The sequence below is a fragment of the Ochotona princeps genome, chromosome 17 (assembly GCF_030435755.1).
Source record: "Ochotona princeps isolate mOchPri1 chromosome 17, mOchPri1.hap1, whole genome shotgun sequence".
Taxonomy (NCBI): Eukaryota; Metazoa; Chordata; class Mammalia; order Lagomorpha; family Ochotonidae; genus Ochotona; species Ochotona princeps.
In genome coordinates, this window is record NC_080848.1 from 47,399,563 (window position 1) to 47,427,092 (window position 27,530).

The following is a 27,530-nucleotide window of genomic DNA, read 5'->3' on the forward strand; positions in this document are numbered from 1 at the left end:
AAACGAGGCCCATAATGAGATGCCAGTGCATGACACAGCCAGGTGTTGGCATCAAACCACTCGGCTGAAGCTAGCCAGGCTGGCCCACACTGTGCTCATGTCTAACCCCAGGGGCGCTTCAATGGTGTTTGGATCTGCTGACAGTTCAGTGTCGGTCCTCCTGTTGTAATGCTGGCCTCAAAGGGTTTTACAAGGCAAAAAAAAGAATGATTCAGAGCCGACACCATGTTAACTGTTTGACAATAGGACTTAAAAAAAATAGTTTCTGGGTCTTTTCACTCAGAAAATATTTATACAAAGATGTCGCTCAGTAATTGCTTGTAAATTTCACTATTAAAATATAATCAGAGAGGCCAGCAGTGTGCTATAGGGGATAAAGCCATCTCCTTCAACGTTGGCATTCCACATGGGCACTGGTTTGAGTCCCAGCTGCTCCTTTTCGGACCCAGTTCCCTGCAAGTGTGCCTGGGAAAGCAGCAGAAAGTGGCCTAATTGGGCCTCTGCACCCACATGGAGGGGACCCAGATGAAGTCCCTGGCTCCTGGTTTTGGCTTGGGTCAGCCCTTAGAAATAAACAAACAAATAAAGAAACAAGTCAAAAAATACAGTCAGAAGGGCTGGCCTGGTGGCTCAAAAGGCTGATCCTCCGCCTGCAAGCACTGGAACCCCATATGGGTGGTGTTTCTGTCCCTGCTGCCCTGCTTCCAATTCAGTTATCTGCCTGCGGCCTGGGAAGGCAGCAGGTGATGACCTGGGTCCCTAGGACCCGGCGCCCGTGTAGGAGATTCAAAGGAAGCTCCTGGCTCCAGATCAGCTCAGCCCCAGCCATTGCTGCCATTTGGAGAGTGAACCAGTGGATGGGAGATCTTTCTGTCTCTTCTCTCTCTGTAGATCTACATTTCTAATAAAAATAAATATTTAAAAATCTAATCAGAAAGAATAATTTTAACACTAACTATTCACTTATAATGGAAGATTGATATCATAATCTAATATCACCTTTCCAATATCAAATATCTACTTATTCAGCGACGCTGAAGGGGCATTTGCTCCCTAACCTCCACAAAAGTGTACCTCAACATGATTTATTATTTATTTATTTATTTATTTGAAAGTCAGATATACAGAGAGGAGGGGAGACAGACAGGAAGACCTTCTGTCTGATGATTCATTCCCTAAGTAGCCACAAAGGCCAGAGCTGAGCTGATCCAAAGCCAGGAGGTCAGAGCCTTTTCTGGGTCTTCCACGCGGGTACAGTGTCCCAAGGCTTTGGGCCATCCTTCTCTGTTTCCTCAGGCCACAAGCAGGGAGCTGGATGGGAAGCGTGGCTGCCAGGACATGAACCAGCGGCCGTATGAGATCCTGGCGAGGACTTTGCCATTGGGCCATTGCGTCGGGCCCTAAAACTTGCATAGACAGAAAAACACCTCATCGTCCACAAATCCTGAAGCAAACGTCATTACCTTCCTGGGGACAACTCCATTTGTCACGTACAAGTTCACATAAATATATAATACTACACACAGTGTTATAGCATATATGTTGCAGTTCCATTTTCCTACTTTCCAATCTTTCCCTCTTCTCCACATCTCCTTCTCACCATCCTTTCAAGGTAACCAGTGTTATCTGGTGCACAGTCTACCTCTCCCCATGTACATGTAATCACACACAGACACACACACAACACATGCACATGTAATCACACACACAACACATAATACGCATACATAACACATGGCAAGATGACTACTTGAGCGGAAATGGAACCTAGTATAGAAACAGTTACTAAAAAGCAACCATTTACCAAAGCCCTGTGGAAACATCACAAGTTCTCTAGAGCAGACACAGCTTACTTTAATGCTCATGCTGTCTCAGAATAAGGGTTTACCCAAATTTACCTTCCCACGCCTCTAGTAATGAGCAGTTGCCTTGTTTCCAAATGGGTCCTTTTCTCTCTCAATACGAACAATGCTTTAAGAAGCATTCTTAGTTAATTGTATTCTTATGCTTTGATACTCTGTTAATTCCTATAGGAAAAATCCCCAAAAGTGAGATTGTTAGGTCCAAAGAGAAATACATATATTTTAAATAGTATACATTGCCGGACTGTTGGTAGACATACAAGCTATAAAAACTTTAGGTGAGAATAGATGGTTATTCGTATGGGCTGATTTCTTAATATTATGAAAACACCTTAAATACGTACTTTTTAAATGACATTTAAAGCAAAGATCCTCACAAATAAAACGTGTTTCCCAAATACCAATAGCAACAGACCTCTAGGTTTTTTTCCATTTTCATAAATGGCAGAGGTGTGCTCTAACTGGTTGTTTAGTTTGTATTCCCCCGAGTACTACTTAAGTTCAAATCTCACAGGTTAATGGCAATCTTGAAGAGCAGTTTCATGTACAGCACACCTGGTCCAGGCGCCTTAGAGATTTAAATGTAAGAAAAGAATCAAAAGCTTATAAGCTTAGGAACACCATGTATAACCTAGGAATTAAGGAGACCTTCTTAATGAAAAAAGCGAACCAAGGATCTAAAAAGGAGAATCTGTGAATTTTACTACAAAAATTGTGACTTCACTGAAAAGTACAAAGACGAATGCCAGACGCCAAAAGAAGGTCTGTTACACCCAACAGAAGATGAACTTCAAAATACATAAACAGCGTCCCCAGGGGTACAGAAAAAGGAATCAAACCAAAAGAAAAAAAAATCCAGTGCATGCTGAGGCAACTAATTGAAGACACTTATTGCATCAGTGAGAATACGCTGATGTGAAATTAGGAGGAAGGCTTGGATTTGTCCATTATTTTTCTCTAGAGTGAATTTTCTCACAATTTCTCTAATACAATAGGCTCAATGCTTCTCCACATTTGGTTGATTAATAATATTTCTCCACTGAGTGTGTCTTTGTGATTTCTCCTGCAGAGTCCTAGGCTCCTAAAATGTATTTCACAATTCTTTCATGCGGTTGACATCTGGATAAATGAGTTACTGTCTCCTATATTAGTTGAATCTCTCTCTGTCTCTCTGACATATTCTTTGATGCACAGCGAGGCTTGAGCTACTCCGGAACGCTTTTCCACACTCACTGCATCTATAGGGTTTTTCTCCAGTATGCATCCTCAGGTGTACAGTAAAGTCTGAGTTAGTTCAGAAAGCTTTTCCACATTCTTCACATTTATAGGGCCTCTCCCCAGTGTGCATTCTCTGATGCAGAGTGAGCTGGGACAGAGTAACACAACCCTTCCCATATTCCCTGCAGGTATAGGGTTTCTCTCCAGTGTGTGTCCTCCAATGCACTGTAAGGTATGAACCCCTCCTGAAGGCCTTCCCGCAGACATCACACTTGTAGGGCTTCTCTCCGCTGTGGATTTTCTGATGTTCTGTGACGTGTACCATCTGGCTAAATGCTTTCCCGCAGTCATTACATCTAAACGGTTTCTCTCCAGTATGTGTTCTCTGATGGGTATTAAAGCCCGAGTTACTTGTGAAAACCTTCCCACATTCGTGACATTGGTAGGGTTTCTCTCCAGTGTGCTGCCTTTGATGCACAGTCAGCTGAGATGTGTTAGTGAAAGCCTTCTCACATTCAGCGCACTTGTAGGGTTTTTCGCCAGTGTGGGTTCTTTGATGTACAATAAGGTACGACTTGGTCTGGAATGTCTTCCCATAGTCGCCACATCCGTGTTGTTTCACTCCAGTATGGATTTTCTGGTGCTCTTTGAGATTGACCAGCTTGGTGAACGCCCTGTCACAGTCAATACATTTATATGGTTTCTCCCCAGCATGAATCCTCTGATGTACAGTTAAGTGGGACTTAATTCTGAAAGGTTCCCCGCATTCAGTACAAAGATAAGGCTTCTCTTCAGTGTGAATACGCTGATGTATAATGAGAGATGAAGAACGCATGAAGGCCTTTCCGCATTCATTACATTTATATGGTTTCTCCCCTGTATGCATCCGGTGGTGTACGGTAAGGCATGCGTAATTAATGAACGCTTTCCCACACTGGCTACACTTGTAGGGTTTTTCTCCTGTATGAATTCTCTGATGTTCTGTGAAGTTTGCTATGCGGTTGAACGCCTTCCCACACTCACTACATTCGTAGGGCTTTTCCCCAGTGTGAGTTCTGAGATGTACAATCAGGCTGGAATTGCTTCTGTAGGCTTTCCCACATTCATTACAGCGGAAGGGCTTTTCTCCAGTATGAATTCTCTGATGGACATTAAAAATGGTGGTATTCTTGAAGGACTTCCCACACTCACTGCATTTATACGGTTTCTCCTCAGTGTGGGTCTTCTGATGGACACTGAGATAGGACTTGTTCCTAAAAGCTTTCCCACAGTCGCTGCACTTACAGGGCTTCTCCCCACTGTGAGTGTCCTGACGTCTGGCCAGTTTGGATTTGTCACTAAAAGCTTTCCCACATTCGCTACACTTACAGGGCTTCTCTGAAGTTTGAAGCCTCTGGTGCTGCTTCAGGCGGGCACACTGGCTAAAGGATTTCCCACAGACATTGCACTGGTACGGCTTCTCCTGTGTGTGAATTCTCTGGTGAACCGTAAGTGATGAGGAAGCAATGAAGGCCTTTCCACACTCATTACACTTATAGGGCTTCTCGCCAGTGTGGATTTTCTTATGCTAAGATACGAAGGCTGGCTGAATGTCTTCCCACACTCACTACGTTGATAAGGTTTTTCTTTAGTGTGAGTTCTCTGATGCTGAAGCAGCAATGACCTATAACGAAAGGCTTTTTCACGTGTACCACATTTATAGGGTTTTTCTTTATTATTCATTTTTCCTCCCAAAGTAAGTTCTGACGTCTGCCTTAACGCCTTGTTGTCTTTCAGGTCTTTGCCAATTATCTCCCCCAAATGGCTATCTGTAATCAAGTCTAAATTTTTCGTAAAATTTGCCGCCGGTGTTTGGAACTTTCTGTGGAGTTCTTTCTGTGGAGTTCTTACCAGAACTCCTGGTTCTGATAAAAGAACAGATCCAAATCGAAAACTTCTTTGGCCAGCGGGAGTTTTCCTGTGTGTACCAATTCTTTGGCTCACATGACCCTCCTGACTGTTACGTAGTCTCAAAATCCTATCACTCCATTTCCATAATCTTCCCCCTCTGGAACCCCAGAGGCCATTTTCTGGGAGTTTCTCTACTTTGGCCTCCTCCAACACATCTTCAGAAATCTCTTCTGTCTGTACAGCACTCCTGGTTGTAGGTTTAGTTTCTAGGTCTAGGAAAGAGAAAAACATAAAATCAAATAGCTTCTATTTCCTAAGCTGAAGGAATCTCACTAAAAGGGATAATGAATATAAAACACAGACCGGTAGGGAACACTTGGTCTTAATTTCTGGTGAACTGACCTTACTTTCGGGGAAGGAGGTAGGACTGAGGGAAGATGGCTGAAAAAAGCAGCATCTTTAACAATATTTTCCCTTAGGGAAAATAGTCCTTGGGGCAGGCACTTGGCCCAGTGGTTAAGATGCTGATTATGACACCCACATCCCACAGCAGAGCACCTGCAATCTGATACCCAGCTCCAGCTTCCAGCTCATGCAGACTCGGGGGCAGTGGTGATGGCACATGACTGTTGTTTTTTTTTTTTAAGATTTATTTTTATTACAAAGTCAGATATACAGAGAGAAGGAGAGATAGAGAGGAAGATCTTCTGTCCGATGATTCACTCCCCAAGTGAGCCGCAACGGGCCGGTGCGCGCTGATCCCAAGCCAGGAACCAGGAACCTCTTCCGGGTCTCCCATGCGGATGCAGGGTCCCAAAGCTTTGGGCCGTCCTCGACTGCTTTCCCAGGCCACAAGCAGGGAGCTGGATGGGAAGTGGAGCAGCCGGGATTAGAACCGGCGTCCATATGGGATCCTGGGGCGTTCAAGGCGAGGACTTTAGCCGCTAGGCCACGCCGCCGGGCCCGCATGACTGTCTTTTTAATGGACTCTTCCAGCAAGACAGATTTGAAATTATGACAACCAAAGAGGTTTTCCCTTGGACCCACAGGGTTTGGGTGGAACCTCAAGATGTTATGCTCCAAGGATAGGATGAACTAAAAAATAGATCAGTTTGTTCAAGTAATAAAATCCAGTGCAGTTAATTTTTCAGAAGAGTCAGGTTAGAAGACTGTTAGAACCCTTTGGAGGATGGCCCAAGGCCTTCGGATCCTGCACAGACATGGGAGACCCAGAGGAAGCTCCTGGCTTCCAATTGGCTCAGCTCTGGTTGTTGTGGCCCTATGGGGAGTGAATACTGGATGAAGGACCTTTCTCTGTATCCCCCATCTACGTAAATCTGCCTTTCCAATAAAAATACGTAAATATTGAAAAAAAGATTGCTAGAGCCCTAATACGGCACCCCACCAAAGGTAAACATTAATCCTTGGTGGAAAAAGTACAGAGTCTGGTACTTGAAATTACTGCTTTAGATTTTAATATTCAGTGCCTGACAGTCAAAAATAATAGGCACACACAAGGAGACAAAAGTCACATGAGAAAAAGTAAAAACAAAACAAAACAAAACAAAAAACCCCAAGCCAAAAATTAATCCACATATTGAGACATAAACATTAAAACAACCATAACGATATTCAGGAAAATTAAGGCATGTTTAGTTATTTCATCAGAGAATTATTAACCACAGGCAGATGTACCTGGGAAGGGTGGCGGTGGACGGCTTGGGGGTCCGGGCCCTGCCATCTGGGAGACCAGAAAGGAGTTCTGGTTTCTGACTTCAGTGTGACATAGACCTGGCTGTCGCAGTCATTCTGGGGAGTGGTCCAGCAGAAGTAAGATCTTTCTATCACTCCCTCTCTTTCTGCTGCTGTTTTTCAAAACAGTAAATAAATCTTAGACATAAAGTTAAAAAGTTATATAAAATAAAAATCAAAGGGAAATTCTTTTTTTTTAAAGATTTATTTATTTTATTGGAAAGGCAGATGTAGAGAGAGGAGGAGAGACGGAGAGGAAGATCTTCCGTCCGATGATTCAAACCCAAGTGGCCACAATGGCTGGAGCTGAGTCAATCTGAAACCAGGAGCTCTTCCGGGTCTCCCACGCGGGTGCAGGGTCCCAAGGCTTTGGGCCGTCCTCAACTGCTTTCCCAGGCCACAAGCAGGGAGCTGGATGGGAAGTGGGGCTGCCGGGATTAGAACCGGTGCCCATACGGGATCCCGGCGCATTCAAGGTGAGGACCTTAACCATTACACTATCACGCATGGCCCAAGGGGAAATTCTAAAGTCAAAAAGTAAGAGCTCGAAGTGTGCAGTAGAGACAGCACACAAAAGAGCAGAAACAGACGGCGAGTCAGTAAAAACATCTGCCCTGAAGCCTGGAACGGAGTAAAAACCCGAAAACACATCTTAAGAGCTCAGGAGACATACAGGATATAACCAAAAGGGAAATCACAGGTATAATCAGAATCCCAGAAGGCTAGAAAAATGAGGGGAAAAAAAACAAAAACATAAAAAAAGCAATCCCCAAGTATTTAAAAGACAGATAAAAAGAAACCAAAGTCACACTTCAGAAGCAAAATGAATCCTACATATGGGAAATAAAAAGAAACTATTTTAGGAAACTGAAGCACATAGTAAAGTGTGGAAAAATAAAAATGTTTTTCCTTTTTCTGTTTTCTAAAGATGGATTCACTTGTATTTGAAAGCCAGATTTACAGAGACGAGAGACAGAGAGAGATCTTCCAGCTGACGGTTCAGTCTCCAATCAGGCACTAACATCTGGAGCTGAGCTGTTCCAAAGCCAGGAGCCAGGAACTTTTTCCAGGTCTCCCATGTGAGTCCAGGGTCCAAGACTTGGGGCCATCCTCTGCTCCTCTTCCAGACCACAAGCAGAGAACTGGATTACAAGGGGAACAGCTGGGATGCCAGTGCTGCTGGTGGAGCATTAGTGTGCTGAGCCACCAACCCAGCCTCCAAAACTAAAATCTTAAGAAGAGGCAGGGAAAGATTTCCTTCACAGAAAGGTCATTAGGTCACAGGTTGCAAAACACGGCCAAATCTCATCCAACACCTGTTTTTGTGTGGTCAGTGAGATAAGAATAGTTTTTATAATTTTAAATGGCTAAGAACATATCAAATGAATGATTATAGTGACACAGTAAAATTTTACCAAATTCAACTTCATTGTCCATACTGGAAGTTTAGGGGCTGGTGCATTGGCTCAATTGGCTAATTCTCCACCTCCAAGCACTGGCATCCCATAGGGTTGTCCCAGCTGCTCCACTTCCCATCCAGCTTTGTTCGTGGCCTGGGAAAGCAGCGGGGAGGATGGCCCAAAGTCTTGGGAACCTGCACCCACATGGGAGACCCAGAGAAGTTCCTGGCTCCTGGCTGCTGGCTTCGGATTGGCTCAGTTCCAGCCACTGCGGCTATTTGAAGAGTGAAGCAGCACATTGAGGATCTTTCTCTCTGTCTCTCCTTTTCTCTGTAAATGTGCCTTTCTAGAAAAAAAAAAAAAAGAATGAATACATCTTTAAAGAAAAAAGGAAGTTTTCGAGGACACAACACTCGTATTGGCTAATGTGCTGTTTATGGATACTCTTGTACTACAACGGCACAGCAAAGAAACTTTGACAGAGACCTAACAATATCAGAAAGCCTATTTTTTCTCTCTTGCCTTTTATACACAAAATTCACTGACTTCTATATTTGGCAGATGGTTGATTTCTTAGCAGGTTCTACATGAACCCCCCACACACACACCCAAAAGAAAAAAAAACCCGCAAAGAATAGCACCTTCAAAATACTGAAAAACATAGCCTACAGGGCCTGGCACGATAGCATAGTGGTTTAAATCCTCACTTTGCATGCCCGGGATCTCATATGGGTGCTGGTTCTAATCCCAGCAGCTCTGCTTCCCATCCAGCCCTCTGCTTGTGGCCTGGGAAAGCAGTCGAGGACAGCCCAAAGCCTTGGGACCCTGCACCCATGTGGGAGATCTGTAGGAAGCTCCTGGCTCCTAGCTTCGGATTGGCTCGGCTCCAGCCATTGTGGTCACTTGGGGAGTGAACCACAGGACGGAAGATCTTCCTTTCTGTCTCTCCTCCTCTCTGTATATCTGACTCTCCAATAAAAGTAAATAATCTTTAAAACAAAAAACATAGCCTACAGAGCATTCATGGAGGAACCAATGTTAGTGGTGTAGCAAGCTAATTAACCAGCAGCAGTGCCAACATCCCATACGGGTGCTGGTTTGTGTCCCAGCTGCTCCACTTCTGATCCAGCTCCCTGCCTGTGCCCTGGGAAGGCAGCAGTGGACGGTTCAAAGCCTTGGGCCCCTGCACCCACGTGGGAGATCTGCATGAAGCTCCTGGATAATGGCCTTGGCCTGGTCTGGTCCTGGATGTTGCAGTCATTTGCAAAGTGAACTAACTCTCTCTCTCTCTGTTAACTCGGTCTTTTAAATAAATACATGAATAAATAAATAAATCTATAAAGAAAATAAAGTTGATTAGAAATGCATATTATTTAAAAATAAGTTTATCTCCAAATAAGCTTATCTTTTAACTCTATTTTTAAAGATATTTGTTAATTTTTATTGGAAAGTCAGATACACAGAGAGGAACAGAAACAGACAGGAAGATCTTCCTTCCACTGATTCACTCCATAAGTGAGCTGAGCTGATCTGAAACCAGGAGCTTCTTCCTGGTCTCCCACACGGATGCAGGGTCCCAAGGCTATGGGCTGTTCTCCTTTTACCCAGTCACAAGCGGGGAGTTAGATGGGAAGTGGGGGTGCCAGGATGTGAACTGGCGCTCATATGGGATTCCGGCGTATGCAAGGCTAGGACTTTAATCACTAGGGTACTGTACTGAGCCCTAATTCTAATTTTCTACAAAGCAAAATACCTTGTTACACTTATGAACACAGAATTCTTACCAAGCATATATATAAAAAATGAAAGTCAAATAAAGACTGTTTTGGACAAAACCCAAACAACAACAAAACTAGAATATACAACAGAAGAATGCCTGCTCATTTGGCAGTTTTTCATTCAGATAAAGCTCAGATATGAAGAGAAAAGCAAGCAGAAAGGAACAACACAAACCTATATACAGAAATACTGATACACGTGACAAGATCTGGAATTCACAGAATTAAAATATGTAAAGTCAATAATATGTAAGTGACATTAATAGAGTAAGCTGTTATAATTTCCTTCTACAAGAGGAGCAAACCCTGTACTGTACTGTTGACTGAAGAAGGCATACTAATACCTGTTTTAACTACTAAACATTAAATTATGATTTTATAACTATCAAATTATTACAAAAGGAACATAATAATAAGATAATAGATACAAAGGAAGGCACGAATGGGAAGAAAAATTACATGGAAGAGGAAAGACGCATTCACAGATAGACGGTAGAGTTGGGTAACAGTATACTATATGCAACTCGACTAAACACTCCAAAAGACACAGACTGTCAGACTGCTTTAAAAATTAACAAATGCAAGGCTGGCATGTTGGCTCACTGGCTAATCCTCCACCTCCAAGCACTGCATACCATACGAGTGCAGGTTCACATTCCGGCTGCTCCACTTCACATCCAGCTCCCTGCTTGTGGCCTGGGAAAGCAGTTGAGGATGGCCCAAAGCCTTGGGACCCTGCACCTGCGTAGGAGACCCGGAGGAAGCTCCTGGCTCCCAGCTTTGGATTGGCTCAGCTCCCGCTGCAGCCATTTGGGGAGTGAACCAGCGGAGGGAAGATCTTTGCCTTTCTTTTACTCTGTACATCTGCCTTTCCAATAAAATAAATCTTTTTTAAAAATTAACAAATGTTATTTATAAAAGAAATGCATAAAAGCTAGAAGCGAACAGATGAAAGAAAGGTGTAGCGTAAAAACAACCACCACCTAGAGGATACTTTAGTGATGTTACTCTCAGACAAAACAGACTTAAGGCAAAAAGCATTAATAAAGATAAGACAACTAGACAGCTCCAGGACCATAACTCACAGTTACTATGGTCTCTTGCCTGTGCTGTAGGAATAGCCTCTCAGCATGTCCTTCCATAGGATGGTCTTCTAATCTCTCCCCGCTATGCTCTGCACTCACTCAGGTTGAAATCCAAGCTCCCCCTCATCATCCACCTGCCCTGCACTGGCAGGTCTGTCCAACTCTAACCTGACTCCATCCATAACCTGACTCGCCCCCTCCCTTGTGCTTCAGTAGCAGCAAATTCCTCTTGATTTCTAAAATGCGTTATACTCTGTTTCCTATCAGGTGCTTGGTGTTGCTACTCCCTTTGCCTGGAAAGGTGATCTTCTCCTCTTGCTTGGGGTGGCTTCTTCTGACCCCCCCAGAGCTGAGCTGAAACGGCCCCACTCCAGGAGCCACCCCAGTCTACTTGATGCCCTCATGCCCTCCAGCTGACTCGAAGGTAAAGGGTAGTACCAGCACTACATGGCTGACTCAGTAGTTACATATCTTCAAAAGGTAATCACCATGAGGGCAGACACTTAGCTTATTCACTAGTGCCTAATTCATTGCACAGGATATAGGTGTATACTCAGTAGATTAAATGAGTACTGCATATTCTCAGCTGATTCAGTCCTGGTACTCTCAATGAGTTAAAAAACTTTGGGGAGAAACTTTTCTTCAATGTTTCAGCTGTCCTGCAAGCGCAAATTACATCACAAGTTTTATGTAAAATCAGTTTGCCTTAAAAACAAATGTTTAACCCTTTAAGAAAGCATTTTCAGGGCCCGGCGGCGTGTCCTAGCGGCTAAAGTCCTCGCCTTGAAAGCCCCGGGATCCCATATGGGTGCCGGTTCTAATCCCGGCAGCTCTACTTCCCATCCAGCTCCCTGCTTGTGGCCTGGGAAAGCAGTTGAGGACGGCCCAATGCATTGGGACCCTGCACCCGCGTGGGAGACCCGGAAGAGGTTCCAGGTTCCCGGCTTTGGATCGGCGCGCATCGGCCCGTTGCGGCTCACTTGGGGAGTGAAACATCGGACGGAAGATCTTCCTCTGTGTCTCTCCTCCTCTGTGTATATCTGGCTGTAATAAAATTGAATAAAATCTTTAAAAAAAAAAAAAAGAAAGCATTTTCAGGAAATGAATTAAGAAAGTAGGATAATGGTGACAATTGAGAAAAAACAGAGTTAATCAGAAAGAACAGAACTGTTGGGGGAAATTCTGTGCATGGCTGAATAGATAAAGAAGAAACAAGTATGAAAATGTACAAAATGGAGTAGGATAGGAACAGGAAACTCAGAGTGGAGAACGGGGGGGCTGGGAAGAGGGGAAGATTGGAGGTGGGGGAGTTGGATCTTTTTCTCTGACACAACTTGGAGCAGAGAGAGCTCCCATTAACTGTTTCAGATATTCCAATGAACATTCCCCCATGATCTGTTATTTGAAATAACCCCTTCTTGGTTCTGATTCATTCACCTGCATAGGGGACTCGTGAAATTCCTCTCACCACTGCCCAGGGTCCTTTTCCATTCTCCAAACGAGGTATCACGTCTGGTTTGGAAACTGCAGGCCCTGTTCAGAAAACAATAAACCAGATTTGACTGATGCTGTGAGAACTACTGCCAAATGCAGTCTCAATTCTGAATGTTCTATGTAGAGATGTGATCACAGGAAGGTGTAGTGGTGCGCTGTCCGACACGCCTACAGTAGCCACATGGGATTGCTTCAACTTGAATTTAAATAAAAAAAAAAAAATCAGTTTTTAGGTGGATCAAATTTTAGTTGCTCCAAAGCCACAAGTGGCTAGTGTATGCCAGAGTGGACAGCACAGAAGAAGTGGCTAGGCAGTGCTGATATGGAAGACTTCTATCTTAGTAGAATATTCTCTTGTACAGTGACGAGCTAGAGAAATGCAAAAATATCTACCTCAAGGGATATGGTTTTGTGGGATAATAGGTCATTTGAATTAATTGAATTTAAAAACAGAATAGCGGTAGGTGTTTGACCATGGTCAAGAAGCCTCTTGGGACCCTCCTGTATCCTGTCTCAGAGTGCTTTGGGATTGAATCCTATTTCCATTTTCAAGGCACTCAAACCTGGGAGACAGCAGGTGATGGACAGAATAGTTGGGTCTCTGTCATTCATGAGGGAGACCTGGGCTAAGTTCTATACTTCCAGCTTCTGCCTGCCCCAGTTCTTACTATTACAGACAACAGGGGTGTGAGCTAGTGGATAGCTCTCCCTCCCTCTTTCTGCTTCTCTAATTAATTATGAATTGAAAAGAAAACTGACCCCATCGACTCCTTTCTTTTTAGAGTCACTGATGTTTCCCAGTTATGGGAGAGACCAGAACAAACTTTGGAACTAAATCTGTGGGCTTGTCAACAATCTCCAAGAGTCCAATGGGGCATGTGTGAAGCAATGATACAAAGCTCATGGATGAGGGGGACTACAAGACATAAACACAAAACAACGTGAGCTCAGAAGTTGAAGAAACTTGTCAGCAATGGTCCAGGCACTTAGTCCCTCCCCGAAACCTGCAGACTCCGGGAATTTCACCATATTAACAGGAAAAACGGGAGCCCTTTAAGGACCATTTAAGATCAGAAAACAAAACAGGAAGTCAGGGAGACAAATCAGGACTGTAAATAAGGACTGAAGGAAAGCCTGTGCTTTAAGACTCACAAAACGTCCCTTGTTTGTTGAGAGGCACAAGCCAGAACATGGTTGTGGTGAAAGAAGTCATTTGGGTAGTTTTCTTGGGTGTTTTTTTCTGCTAAAGCTTTGGCCCACTCCTTAAAAACATTCTCCTGAGAAGCAGGTGTTACTGTTCTTTAGCCTTTCAGAAAGTCAACGAGCAAAGCGTTGCAAGCATCCCCTTAACCTGCTGCCACCATCTCTGTTCCGATGGGCTCATTTCCATGCGAGTGAGCGGCCACCATGTTGACTGTGCCCTCTCTTCTGGATTCTACAGGGAAAGCCTTGCTTCACCTCCTGTTACAATCCTTGAAGGAAATGACTCAGGGTTCTCCACTCCACTTGTTCAAACCGTCCACTGCGGTCTCTGTTCTTATCTGCACCTGATCTGGGAGAATCATGCATGAAGTCTGCTCCACTTTAATTTTCAGAGATCTGCATACTGAGCCAGTTGAGGTGTGTATGTTTGGCTACTGTTTCTGCTATTAACCATCAGCCTTCTTCAAGTCACAGGACTGATTTTTCCTTGTAAACTGATGTGGATGGTCTGCCGCTATGAGCTGCCTCTTGAACATCATCCTATCCCTTCTGAAAATGAGCTACCCATCAATACCCAATATCCAATGAGGGCATTGTCCCCATAAACTTTTTGTAGGCATCAATGATTTCACCACTCTTCCACCCATGCTTCACTATAAATTTGGTGCTCATTCTTCAATTTTAGCAGAATTCAGAATTCATGTGTCACTGATAGGGGCTCCTTTCAAACTGATGTCTTATCATTCTTGGTGCCTCTAACCCAAACCTATGCAGACATATTATAACAACATATCATAAGTTGGGTTGGCTTTATTTTGGTGCAAAAGATGTAAAATCCATGCAGGCTTTTTTTTTTTTTGGTCATAATATACATTTTCATGAACTTTTGGAAGACTCCTTGCATTTCTTATTCTACAATGAATAGATCATTGAATTAGGAACTAAGAATGGCATAGGTTCCAGCAAAGCACTTTAAAGATTCAGAGGTTTTAGCATCTAAACTTAAAACTCAGATTAAGGTAGGTATTTTAGAAGTTCAGTATCCTCAGGAAACTTGGTCAAAGGGGCCAGCTCATCAACACAGAGATGCTGCTTACCCACGGAGACAAGATTCCTGTAATTCTCCAGCATCTCGTCCTTGTACGGGTTCCTCTGTGCGGGTCCATCAGCCTCCATTCCTCCAGAGTGGAGTCGATAGCCACGTCCTTGAATGTCACGGATTCCTAAGAGAAGCACACTGCCATCACTCAGATTGTTACCGTCACACCTGTGAGGCCACTGTGCCCTGTCTTCTGGATTCTACTGGGAAAGCCTTGCTTCATCTCCTGTTACAATTCTTAAAGGAAATGACTTAGGGTCTCGACCCCACTTGTTCACACCGTCCACTGCGGTCTCTGTTCTTATCTGCAGCTGATCTGGGAGAATCATGACACAGACAAAACGGAAAAACTCCAGGAATGTGAATCACCAATTATACAGGCCAACAAGCTAAATCCTTACAGGATATATATAAATCTATTAGGGGCTTTGAACAGGCATTATGTATCTTCTGTGCTATACAATAGTAATATGAATTGACACTGTTAAAAAGATTCTAGGCAATAAAAACCCAACTATGATCATGAATGTAATTAGTAAAAAGAACAAGTTAGAGGGACATGTTCAGCAATTCCATGGGGATGTAATCAATAAGTTCATATTATGTAGAATTCTATGTCAGTGCTATTTAAATAATAATGCGAGCTTATGATGTGATTTTTAAAGAGATTTTTTAAAGATTATTATTATTTTTTTAAAGATTTATTTATTTTCATTGGAAAGGAAGATTTACAGAGAGAAGAGATAGAGAGAGATCTTTTATTCACTGGCTCACTGCCCAAGTGGCTGCAATGGCTGGAGCTGAGCTAATCCAAAGCCAGGGGCCAGGAGATTCTTCCGGGACTCTCATGTGGGTGCAACATCCTAATGCTTTGAGCCACCCTCTACTGTTTTCTCAGGCCACAAGCAGGGAGCTGGATGAGAAGTGAAGAAGCTGGGACACAAACTGGAACCCATATGGGATCCTAGTGCTTGGAGGTAGGATTAGCCAATTGAGCAATGTGTGGCACCTGGTTTATAGATTTTCTAGTGGTTAGGAGCTGTTTTACCCCCAGCTGTAGGCAACGGCTTAGGTTGCATTGTACCTAGGCAAGTATTACACTGCTGGGAAAAAAGCAGCTAATAGCTGGTGGGCATTCTGGGCCTGGTTAATAGCAAATTTGTGTTAACTACACCTCTGTGCCAGCATAGTGGCCTATTCTATTTTTTTTTTTTTAAAGATGTGTGGGTGGTGGGGAGATGCCGGCATGCCAACAGACAAGGTTTGGGGACCCATGCATGAATGTGCACGGGCCCTGGGTGGCACACTGCCAGAGGACAAGGCATGGGGAGGCTGTCAATTGCTCATGGAAGTGGGTCTGGAGATGTGTGGGAAGGAGAACTACTGAAGCAGAACATGACAGGTGAGAAGTGACTGCTGGGGGACTTCCACCAACCTGGCTACTGTACTTGCAGATAAATGAGGGGTCTGAGACTGGGTGATTCACCGGAGGGAAAGGGGAGGACCTTTTGGAACCAAATCAATACACCCACCTATGTGGGAGACCTCAGCTGGGATTGTTGGTATCAACTACCGCCTAACACCATACACAAAAGCCATGGCTGAGGAGCCTTTCTGGCAGCACTCCACCACAGTCCCTGCCACTGAGTGTTGGGGCATAGCCAGCTCATGAGAGAAATGTGTTTGGGAGAGGATTCTGAGGAGGAATTATGGGCTCACCCCTGTGGGACTGCCATGTCAACTGGTCTGCTCAAGGGCTAGGGGTGGTGATGGGCCACCCTTAGGCATGACCATGGAATTCACTAACATTCATGGGTATTGGGGTTGGGCACAGGCTGGGTTGGTCCAGGCTACAGCATCTTCAGGTACACCCAAGAACTGGGTGTGAGGCAGGACTAAGCACAACATCGACCAGCACACATTGGGGGGACAGATTGCTAGGTAAGGACCTAGCATTCACTGGCATGCATGAAATTTGGCTGTGGCAGTGGGCCTGGTGGGGGAACTTAGGGGAACTCCCCTTGTGGGCTGTAGCACCCACTGGTAAGCAAGTGTCAGGGCTGGATGTTGGTCAGGCTGGGCAGGGCTGCTTTACTTGTTGGCAGGTGTGAATTGGTTCTGTAAGGGATGAGCCAGGCAGGGCCAGGCCAAACCGTGACACACTGACACATGCAGGTGCCAGGATGGGGTGTGAGCCATTGCCAGGCTAGGCTAGGCTATCATACTTACTGGCTTGCATGAAAGCCAGAATGGGGGGCAGGCTTGGCAGGGCTAGGCTGCATTATTTACCAGCAAGTGTTTTGGTCTGGGGTTGGGCCAGGCCAGGCCAGGCTGCAGCATTCAATGGCAAAGGCCAGGTTGGGTGATAGGTTATGTTGGGCTGGGTTGGAACAATCACTGGCATGTGCAAGATCTGTGATTGGGAGCAAACTCGATCAGGGAACTAAGGGGATGCCTTGGCATAGGTGTAGTCCCTAATTGAGCTTGAGAGGTGGAATGCGGGTGGTGAACTGGGCTGGACATGGCTGCACCATCCCTTGGCATGAGTGTGGAGTGGGTCAGGGGTATGTCAGATTGGGCTCCAGCACCTGCTAGTGCTCCTAAGAGCCAGGGTAGGTGTAGGACAGGCTGAGCTAGGTCTCTGCATTCGTTGAACCATGCAAGAGCTGGGTCTGGGGATGGACTAGGCATGGCTGGGCTATAGCCTCCAACAGTAAGAGCCGAAATTGGGTGTAGGACGATCAGGCAAGGCCACTGTGCCTGCCAGGACACAAAGCAGGGCAAGTCAGGTTAGGCTAAGAATCCACCAGTTTGCGCAAGATCTGCCACTGGGAGGTGACCAGATAGAGGAGCTTGGGAACCCATCTGTCAGGACACTGTCCTTGCAGCTGAGTGCAAGAACCAAGTCTGTAAGCAGCCCAGACCAGGCCAGGTCACAGTGCCTGCTGGCATACTTGTGAGTCAGAACTTCAACCACAGTGAAAAATCACAGGATGCTGGTCTGACTGTGGAGTGCATGTGTCACAACTGGGTCTCCATGGTTGCTGGGGCCTGTGCAGTAGACGGCATGCCCAGATGCTCATGGGGCCAGGACAGAACACTGAGGCCTGCTGAGGGCATCTAGTACCATGGAGGGCAGAATAAATTGGACAACTCTCCCAGACAAGTATCTGGGCAAATCGAGGCTCTAAGGTGGGCTGTGTCAACCAATGGACCTGGGAAGGATCTCCCCAACCTTGAAGCAACAAAATCAACAGCATCTCAGAACTATCAAAACCACTTAAGCAGTGTCCTCAGAACATGCTCCGCACTGGGGACCGTGGGGTGGCATCGCATGGCCTTCCCCCATCCCTGGTACTGATGCAGTTGGACTGCTGGGAGTGGTGTGCTCCCCTTCTCTCTCCACCTTCCCCAGGTACCAGAAGATTGGAGGCACTTCCCCCATTCCTCAACCTTCCACGCCCTAACTGGAGTCCACATGGGCATGCATCCCTCTCAGATATGTAAACATCATCAAAAATAAAATGAATGTATTATTAAAAATAAAAGATGCTCTTTGAGATGCCCGCACTGCAAAGGTGCCTGGGTTTTGGTTCCACCTCCCATTATGATTCCCCCTTCCTACTAAGGAGGCTCCTGGAGGCAGTAGCTATTGGCTCAAGTACTTGGATCATTGCCACTCTGCTGGGGAATCCAGACTGACCCGACCCCAGCTGTTGTAGGCATTTGGGGGGGTGAACCAATTGATGGAAAATTTTGCTCAATGTTTCCCTGATTTCTAAATAAATAAAAAGAAGCATTATAAAAAATAAAAGTAGGTGAAATTAGCATTAAAAGGGTCTGGCACAATAGCCGAGCAGCTAAAGTCCTCACCTTGCATGTGCTGGGATCCCATATGGGTACCAGTTCATATCCCGGGTGCTCCACTTTCCTTGCAGCTCCCTGCTTGTGGCTTGGGAAAGCAGTCGGGGACGGCCCAAAGCCTTGGGACCCTGTATCCATGTGGGAGACCCAGAAGAAGCTCCTGGCTCCTAGCTTTGGATTGGCTCAGCTCCAGCAGCTGTGGCCAATTAGGGAGTGACCCAGCAGATGGGAGATCTTTCTGTCTCCTTCTCTCTAAATTTGCCTTGCCAATAGAAACAAATGTGTGTTTTTTTTTTTTTTTAAAAGTCAATTTACAAGACTGCCTTTTGCATCTAAAGGTAGCCCAGGAATTTTTGGAAAGACCATGTGTTCTGATATTTGGTTTAGAATCTTCCTACAGTTTGTATCTTTTTCCACGAGGAAGCCCAATTTTCCCTTGCCAAACAATTGGAGTCAATTTCCAAAGATGCTACAGGCACGCGGAGAAAGCCCAAGACTTCACGAGAAGTCGAGCATGCTCTCAGATCAGCACTGCAGGTTGGAAACAGAGGACACCGGGACTTACCAGAGTTCCAAGAGGGAAAACCAAGGTAGCCATCATCTCCGCTCCTGTGTGGCCCTGTCTGGGAAGAGCGGATTCTGGCAACAACACACCTGCGGAAAAGAAGTCAGTCACGTGAGGAATTTCAGGTACAGAGTGTGATCTCACTCAGGGAACACAAGGGTGACCTTCGAGAAGAAGGAAGACAAAGGCTCTTGTTCCAAAAAAGATCTTGAAACTTGCAGTGATAATTTTTTTTTCTGTAATGTTTTAAACTTATTCTAAAGGCAGAAAAGTGGAGAGGGAGCGGGGCAGGGACAGTGAGGAAGGGAGAAGGAGGGTGGAAGGTCTGGTCAATGGTTCCCTCCTAAATGCCTGCAATGGGGCAGGTCAAGGTTGGGAGCAGGAACTCAACCTGCATCTCCCCCAGGAGCGGCAGAGACCTACTGCCTGAAGCATCCCTGGCTGCCTCCTAGGAAGCCAATTAGCAGGAAGCTGAGATCTGGAAGAGCCAGTACTGTATTCCAGGGACTTGGGAGCAGACATCTCGGATGGCATTGCAATTGTTACACCAAATTCAGATCTTGAGGCTCTTTTTAAAAAGGTTGGTTTGTTTGTATTGGAAAGGCAGATTTACATGGAGAAGGAGAAATGGAGAGAAAGAGCTTCTATCTGCTGGTTCACTCCATGAGTGGCTGCAACAGCTAGAGCTGAGCTGACTGGAAGCCAGGAGCCAGGAACTTCTTCTGGGTCTCCCATATGGGTGCAGGGACCCAAAGCGTTGGCCCGTCCCCCACTGCTTTCCCAGGCCACAAGCAGGGAGCTGGATGGGAAGCGGGGCCACCAGGATTAGAACTGGCACCCATATGGGATCCCAGAGCGTTCAAGGCAAGGACTTTAACTGCTGTTCTATAGTGCCGGGCCTGCTTCAAAAATTTTAAGAAATTGTTTCTCCAGGAAGATAGAAGTAAAAAGATTCTTAGACTGTGCCAAGGAAAGATTGGATTACTTTTTCTCACTTTACACAGCAAGTTGATTTAGTGGCAGGTCTATTGATCAGGAATCGTGTATCTGCATAACTTTAAAGTGGTAATTTATTGGATCTGGCACAGTAGCCTAGTGGTTGAAGTCCTAACCTTGAACAAGCAGGAATCTCATATGGGTGCCAGTTCTAATCCTGGTGGCCCCGCTTCCCATCCAGCTCCCTGCTTGTGGCCTAGGAAAGCAGTCGAGGACAGCCCAAAGCTTTGGGACCCTGCACCCATGTGGGAGACCTGGAGGAGGTTCCAGGCTCCTGGCTTCGGACCGGCTTAGCTCCACTCATTGCGGCCACTTGGGGAGTGAACCATTGGATGGAAGATCTTCCTCTCTATCTCTCCTCCTCTCTGTATATCTGGCTTTCCAATACAAAAATAAATAAATCTTGAAATAATTTTTTTCCAGAGACCTCAGTTTCCATATAAAGTGAATACTACAATTTCAAAATTTAAATATTAGATACCTTGACATGCCTCTCTCAACCTCATGTTCAAATAGTCTTATCTATATTTTCTATTTCAGGGAAATAGAAATAAAAAGCAAGTAGGGATAACAACAGTAGAAATAAAGTATACTTCGGGGGGAGGATTTGAGGAGGGGTGGGGAGAATCCCAGTATGTATGAAACTGTGTCACGTAATACAATGTAATTAATGAATAAATTGAAAAAAGAGAAAAAAAACAGAAATAAAGTGTACTTCAATCATAAGTGTTAAATAGTAGTCCTTTTTATTTAAAAAAAAAAAAAAGGCCCAAAGTTCTGTAGTATAGAAATTAGGCCCCAGTGTAAGCAACTGCAGAGGTTGCCTTGTACCTGGGCAAGTGTTACACTGTTGGGAGAAAGGCAGCCAGTAGCTGGCAGGCAATCTGAGTCTGGTTAATGTCAGTTCTGTGATAACTATACCACTGTGCCAGCATAGCTGCCTATTCTAACTTTTTAAAATTTTTAAAAATGATCTGAGGGGAAGGGAGGTAGAGGCCTGCCGTGCTACAATGGGCAGACACAAGCTGGGGCCACCGGGATGCCATCACCACCACCATGATCATGTGTGTGTGGGAGGTACACATTGCTAGGGGCTGGGGGACTTGGGAGGGTCAGAACAGACACCACTGAGGGCTTGTTTGACATGTATAAAATGATTTCTGGGGGCTTCTATGGACTAGGTCACTGTACCCATAGGTAATCAAGGGATCTGGGATGGGGTGGACCAGAGGAGGGAATTTGCAGGACTTCCCTGGGTCAGGCCAAAGCATCCACCTGTCTGCATGAGAGCCAGGTCTGGGGGCAGGATGGCCAGTCTAGGATTCAGTACTTTCCAGGACACTTGAGAGCGGGTTCCAGGTGCAGCCCTGGAAGGAGTCCTTAGGGATCTCCCAATTAGGCTACAGCACCTGCCAGTACAAGTAAGAATCAGGTCTAGAGGTGGGCCGGGCCAGGCTGCAGTGGTTTGTGGGGTGGGAATTAGAAGGTCAGGCCTGGGAAACTATCTGCTTATGATTACTGAGGGTCACCCCAACCAGGCAGCAGTGCCTGCTGGGTCCGGTGGTGGGTTGGGTTGGGCCAGACTGCAACACCCGCTGACACACGCAGGAGTTGGATCTGGAAACCAACTCAGTAGGGACTCTCAGTAGTTGGCCTGATGGGTCTACTCCATCTGATCCCAATATTAGGGTATACCACATGGACCTCTGATCGGGCCTCAGAGCACATGTTGTGGGACTGGGCCACTGTGCTACAGACTCTGCTTAGGGAGAGAAAACATATTGGGATGCACATGAAAGACAGGATAGTCAGGTCCTCTGATCCAACAGAGGAACTTGAACGCTCATCAACAGATGGAAAGAACAGGCTGAATAACACTGCAGGCCAAATACTTTGCCAAGCATCTAAGGCTATGAACATACTAAAATATAGACAGCCAGCAGATATGGGAAGTGGTTTCTCACACCTGGTGCAAAGAAGCCAACACCACCTCGGAACAACTGAGATGACTCAAGTAGCACCCATCAAAGGACAATCTTCCCCAATGACAGTCCCTGGGATGAAACCAGGATGAACATGTCTGTCCCCTGACGCAGCAAAACCTCTCCCCCTTCCCGCACACTCAGGAGGGAGGCTGGGTTTTTCCCTCCCCCGCATTTCACCCAGAGACCTGTAAGGATCTGCAATCCCCTTACCTATGTAACAAACATTTAAAAATAAGTTAAAAAAGAGAGAGAAATAGGGGTGGCAGAGGTCTTGTCCATGTATGCCTGGCATTAATTTGCTTTTCCACCTACATAAAAGAGATGAACTTGCTGCTGTTGAGTTTGGTTCAAGAACCAGAACTACCTATTATTTCCTTATACCATCGGGTCTTCTAGGATGGTTTGGTGAGCCTCAGGAGTGAAAGGTCAAACTCCACCGAGTAGGGTTAAATGACCCTCCACGTAGGGAGTCCGTTATGCTGCAACATGCTGAATATGCACCTGCTCTGAAAAAAACACTTGCTTCCCACGGAACCAACAGGACTTGCCCAGGAAACACAGCAGAACTTCATCTGACCTTACTCCAGCCAAACCGAATTAAAAGACAAAAGCATCAAAATATATAAAGCGAGACTTGCACATAAATGCAAAGAACATTGGAGATGAAGAAGTTGGATGTGGATATAATGAAACTCACACCCAAAAGTCATTTTCAGGCATTCTGGGAACGTTAGCTAAGATTTGCCACAGACCACAAAGAGAAAGAATCACAATCAAAAAGAAAAGACTGTACAGTGTACATTCTCTCCACATGATGCCACAGAAAGCAAGTGCAAATGGAAGTCTGGATGAGAGGGACATGTTTTCTGGCCTGAAAATTACGAAGGTATTCGTTAGCAGCCTTTAAGTCAAAGAGAAAACTGAAACAGAATTGCCAGTGAGTTGGAAAATGAATATTATAGATTACAAATGCATGGGTTGTTGCCAAAGTTTTCAAGACTGAATGTATAACCCTAAATAATACTTCCAAGGAGGCTTTTGGGAAAGAGTTCAAAATTAAAAAAAAAAAAAAAGGCCACTTTAAAAAGTGAATCAGAAGAAAACTAAGAGAGGTAAAAACGATAACCTAATGAATAATGAAAAAAAATAACAAAGCCCAAATCCCAGCTTGAACAAAAAGCCATGAACTGATTCTCTAAAGAATGACATACACATTGTCAAAGCAGGAAAAAAACAAAATAATAATAATAATAATAATAATAATAATAATAATAATAATAAAAGAGAAGACAGAGGCTATGACAAACATTTAAAAATCGCATACAAATGAAAATAAGATTCCCAAGAGAACAATGTGTTTCAAATGATCTGTAACCGTGGGCAGATGTTTGGCACCGCATCTGAGGTGCTGCTTGAATGCCCGCAACCCACATTCGCGTGTTTGGATCTGAGTCTTGGCTCCTGACTCCAGTGCTCCCTGACAAACTCTTACTTGGCAAAACGTCGGGTAGATCATGCTAGTCAAATATGTTTCCCAGCCCAACCGGGCACATTCTACATTTTGTCAACATAATGAACAATACTAGTTAAAGCTCAACGACGTTCAGCTTGATGCTAACTGCGCACATACGCAGCAGGAGAGTCAGCTCAGCCAAAACTCTAAGACACCTCGGACACATGGTGCTGCGGTCTTCTTAGTCTTAACCTTCTTCCGACTTTTCTGGAACCGTTCCGGCGGACAACGAACAGGCGGCCATACACGGGAAATGGGTTTAGGAGTAAGACCCCCGAGTGATGGTTCTAACCTCCACCCAGCCATTGCGACAATAATGCGCCTGGTGTGGGCGCAGTGAACCAATGTTTGGAAAGGGAGTGTAAAAACCACGAGTTCTTCTCACTTCGACATCATGCACAAGTTCCCGAAGCTAATATTTTCCTAAAGTCATAACTTCCCTGGTTAACTTTTTTTTTTCTAGATGCTGTGACCTCACCCAAAGCGGTCCCTTGGGGGTCGCCCTTAAGCAAGCATTGACCTTTCCAAGGAACGAAGAAGGGTCCACTTTCTGGCTGACACTTTGGGCGGTGCAAAGGGTTAGACAATCACAAGTGATTGAGATATGTACCGCCGCAGGTCGCCATCACGGGAGACCCACGTCCAAGCCTGGACAGCGGCTCACCAGCCCTGACGGACACTGCCCCGCCGGCCTCGTCCTCTTAACGACCCTTCTCGGCCACGCTCCTCAGGCCGGGGCCGAGAAGACCCGGGATGTCCGATCCCAGCCCTGACCCCACGTCCGGAGCCCGGGTACCCCGGGCCTCCATGTCCCCGCCCTGGGGAGGAGGACCCCGCGCGCGGGGGGTGAGGCCGACCCGGCGGAGGGCGAGCCAGCTCACATCCAGGAGGGAGGCCCAGCCCGACCGGCCCTCAAACGTGGGCAGGAGCTCCGGAGGGGACGGACATGCCCCGGACGCCGAGGGAAGAGCCAAGGGGAACCGAGGCCCGGCGCCCTCGGGGCACGCGTACCTGGCGGCCGCTCAAAGGACCGGACAGGGCGGGAACGCGGCCAAGCCATGGCGCCGGACCAGCCAAGCGTGCCTGCGCGCAGGCGCGGCGCCAGAACTACAACGCCCAGAATCCTCAGCTCCCGCGGCCCCGCCCCCCTCTGTCAGCCATTGTGAGGGAATTGGCCTACCTGAAAGCATCCTGTCGCGTTGGACAAGCTGGTGGGCGGGGGGGGGGCTCTGGCTGTGTGTCACTGGGCGTGTGGGGACACGAGCAATGGCTTTAACGGCTTCCTTGGGACATTTCGGTGCGAGTGAAGAAAGCCAGTGAGAGAACTGACCGGCCTGTGGTAAATGAAGACTCCAGACACTGGCATGGTTGACAGGCGGGTGTGCAAGCTTTTGCTTGTCCTTTAAAAGCAAGTTCTGGACTAAACTTGTTGAAAATCTACAATGCCTTCATTATAATTTCTGGGTCTTTTTTTGTGTGACTCACATAAATAATAATGTTTGTAATCCATGGTTTTTTAAAAATTAATTTTGTTGGGGGCCCGGTGGCGTAGCTTAGCGGCTAAAGTCCTCACCTTGAAAGCCCCGGGATCCCATATGGGCGCCGGTTCTAATCCAGGCACCTCCACTTCCCATCCAGCTCCCTGCTTGTGGCCTGGGAAAGCAGTCGAGGACGGCCCAAAGCTTTGGGATCCTGCACCCACGTGGGAGACGTGAAAGAGGTTCCTGGTTCCCGGCATCTGATCGGCGCAGCACCGGCCAGTTGCGGCTCACTTGGGGAGTGAATCATCGGATGGAAGAGCTTCCTCTCTGTCTCCCCTCCTCTCTGTATCTCTGACTTTGTAATAAAATAAGTAAATCTTTAAAAAAATTTTGTTTTTATTGGAAAATCAAATATACAGAGAGGTAAAAGTCGGCTTGCTGTACAGAGGATCTGCAGAGAAATAGGAACATAGTGGCTGAACTGAACTCTAAGTCGCGTTCTCAGTGGAGACCTTTAGGAGAAAGTACAGGGCAACCTGGTGACCTCTGAACCATCAGAGGGGGCAATATAAGTGGGAAATGGAGTTTCTGGACAGAGATAACAAATACAGTATTTGAAATGAACACATCCTGAATTGGATTGAGGACAGATCAGATACTGCAAAAGAAAAGATAAGTGAATATGAAGATGTAACAGAAACTCCAAAATGAAATCAGAGAAAAAAAGATGGAAAAATGAACCAAATACCTCTATTGTGTTGTGGAACAATATCAAGCAATCTAATTGAGAGTAATAAAAATCTAACAGGCAGGAGAGACAGGGCATAGAAGAATATTTGGAGTAAAAATATCCAAGAGGCTCAATAAAATTCAAACAAAACACATGAAGAAAATTGTATCAATTCACATATTCAAGTTTCTTATAAACCAGTATAAAGGAAAATCTCTAAAAAGAGAAAAAGGATATTTACATACCAAGGAACAAAGATAATTACTTCTCCCTCCAAAAAAAAAGTTCCATGAAACAACACTTTTTTTTTTTCTAAAGATTTATTTATTTTTATTGGAAAGGCAGATATACAGAGAGGAGGAGAGATGGAGAGGAAGATCTTCTGTCTGATAAGTCACTCCCCAAATGGCCGCAACGGCTGGTGCTGCGCTGATCTGAAGCCAGGAGCCTCCTCTGGGTGTCTCATGTGGGTGCAGAGTCCCAAGGCTTTGGGCCATCCTCGACTGCTTTCCCAAGTCACAAGCAGGGAGCTGGATGGGAACAGGGGCTGTCAGGATTAGAACCAGTGCCCATATGGGATCCTGATGCATTCAAGGTGAGGACTTTAGCCACTGGGCTGTCACGCTGGACCCGGAACACCACTTTTAAAGTACTGAAGTACTAAAGAAATAAACAACCTGGAAATTTACACCTGTCAAAACATTTTCCATAAATGATAATGACCCAGCAACGGGAGGGAACGAGTTGACATACTTCTTTCTATACACCCATATATAGCTTAAAAACCGTTGATTATGTATTTTTTAAAGATTTGCTTATTTGGAAGGCTGACATACAAAGAGGGGGAAAATAAAGTGGTTTTCTTCCCATTTATTCACTCCCCCCAAATGGTCTCAACAACTGGGGTTGGATCCAGATGAAGCCAGGAGCCAAGAACTTTATCCAGGTCTCCCACATAGATTGGCAAGGGCCCAAGTACTTAGATTATCTTCTGCTGTTTTTATAGGTGCATTAGCAAGGGACTGGATTGGAAATGGAACAGCTGGAACTTGAACCTGCACCCATGTGAGATGCCAGCATCGTGGAGCCCTACATCCTTGATATTGTATGATCTGACTGTTGAATAGGAAGCATCCTGAGCAAAGTCACGGAGGAGCTTCCTCTGTGCTTCACGAATCAGCTCTGGCCATTGTGGCCATCCGGGGAATGAACTAGCACGTGGAAGATTCTCTCTCTCTCTCTCTCAATGTGTTTTTCTATGCTTCTCCCCATAATTTTATAGCTGTGAACCAAGATGAGCAATGGGAGAAGGGGGAAAGGAAGAAGCTTCAGCTCAGACGCCACTGTCTCTTGCCTACTTGTTGATGGACAACCTCCAGACTTGCTCTCGGTCAATGATTTTGATTCTCTCCAGTCCCTTCTCTGCAACGCAAAAACTCAATTGTGCATTACACTCATTTGCTAAAAATGACCATACAAATCTAGTTCCTTGCTTCTGTATCTTCCTGATGATCACTACTCCTTAAACTATTTTCTTCTGCTCTAGTTCTCTATGCTCTAAGCCAATGAAACCATATAACGTGCAGTTTCTGAAAATCACCACCCTTCATCACAC

General features: G+C 45.6%; 1 protein-coding gene across 1 annotated transcript; it reads right to left on the reverse strand.

Annotated features, from left to right (window-relative positions):
- Positions 1–2,370: 2,370 nt before the first annotated feature.
- LOC105942558 (zinc finger protein 624) lies at positions 2,371–24,764 on the reverse strand. The gene is made up of 5 exons (XM_058676464.1): positions 24,716–24,764; positions 14,784–14,905; positions 3,891–4,647; positions 3,307–3,638; positions 2,371–2,430 (listed from the first exon to the last, which is right to left on the reverse strand). The coding sequence occupies exons 1-5, from the start codon at positions 24,762–24,764 to the stop codon at positions 2,371–2,373; spliced, it is 1,320 nt and encodes a 439-aa protein (XP_058532447.1).
- Positions 24,765–27,530: the final 2,766 nt, after the last annotated feature.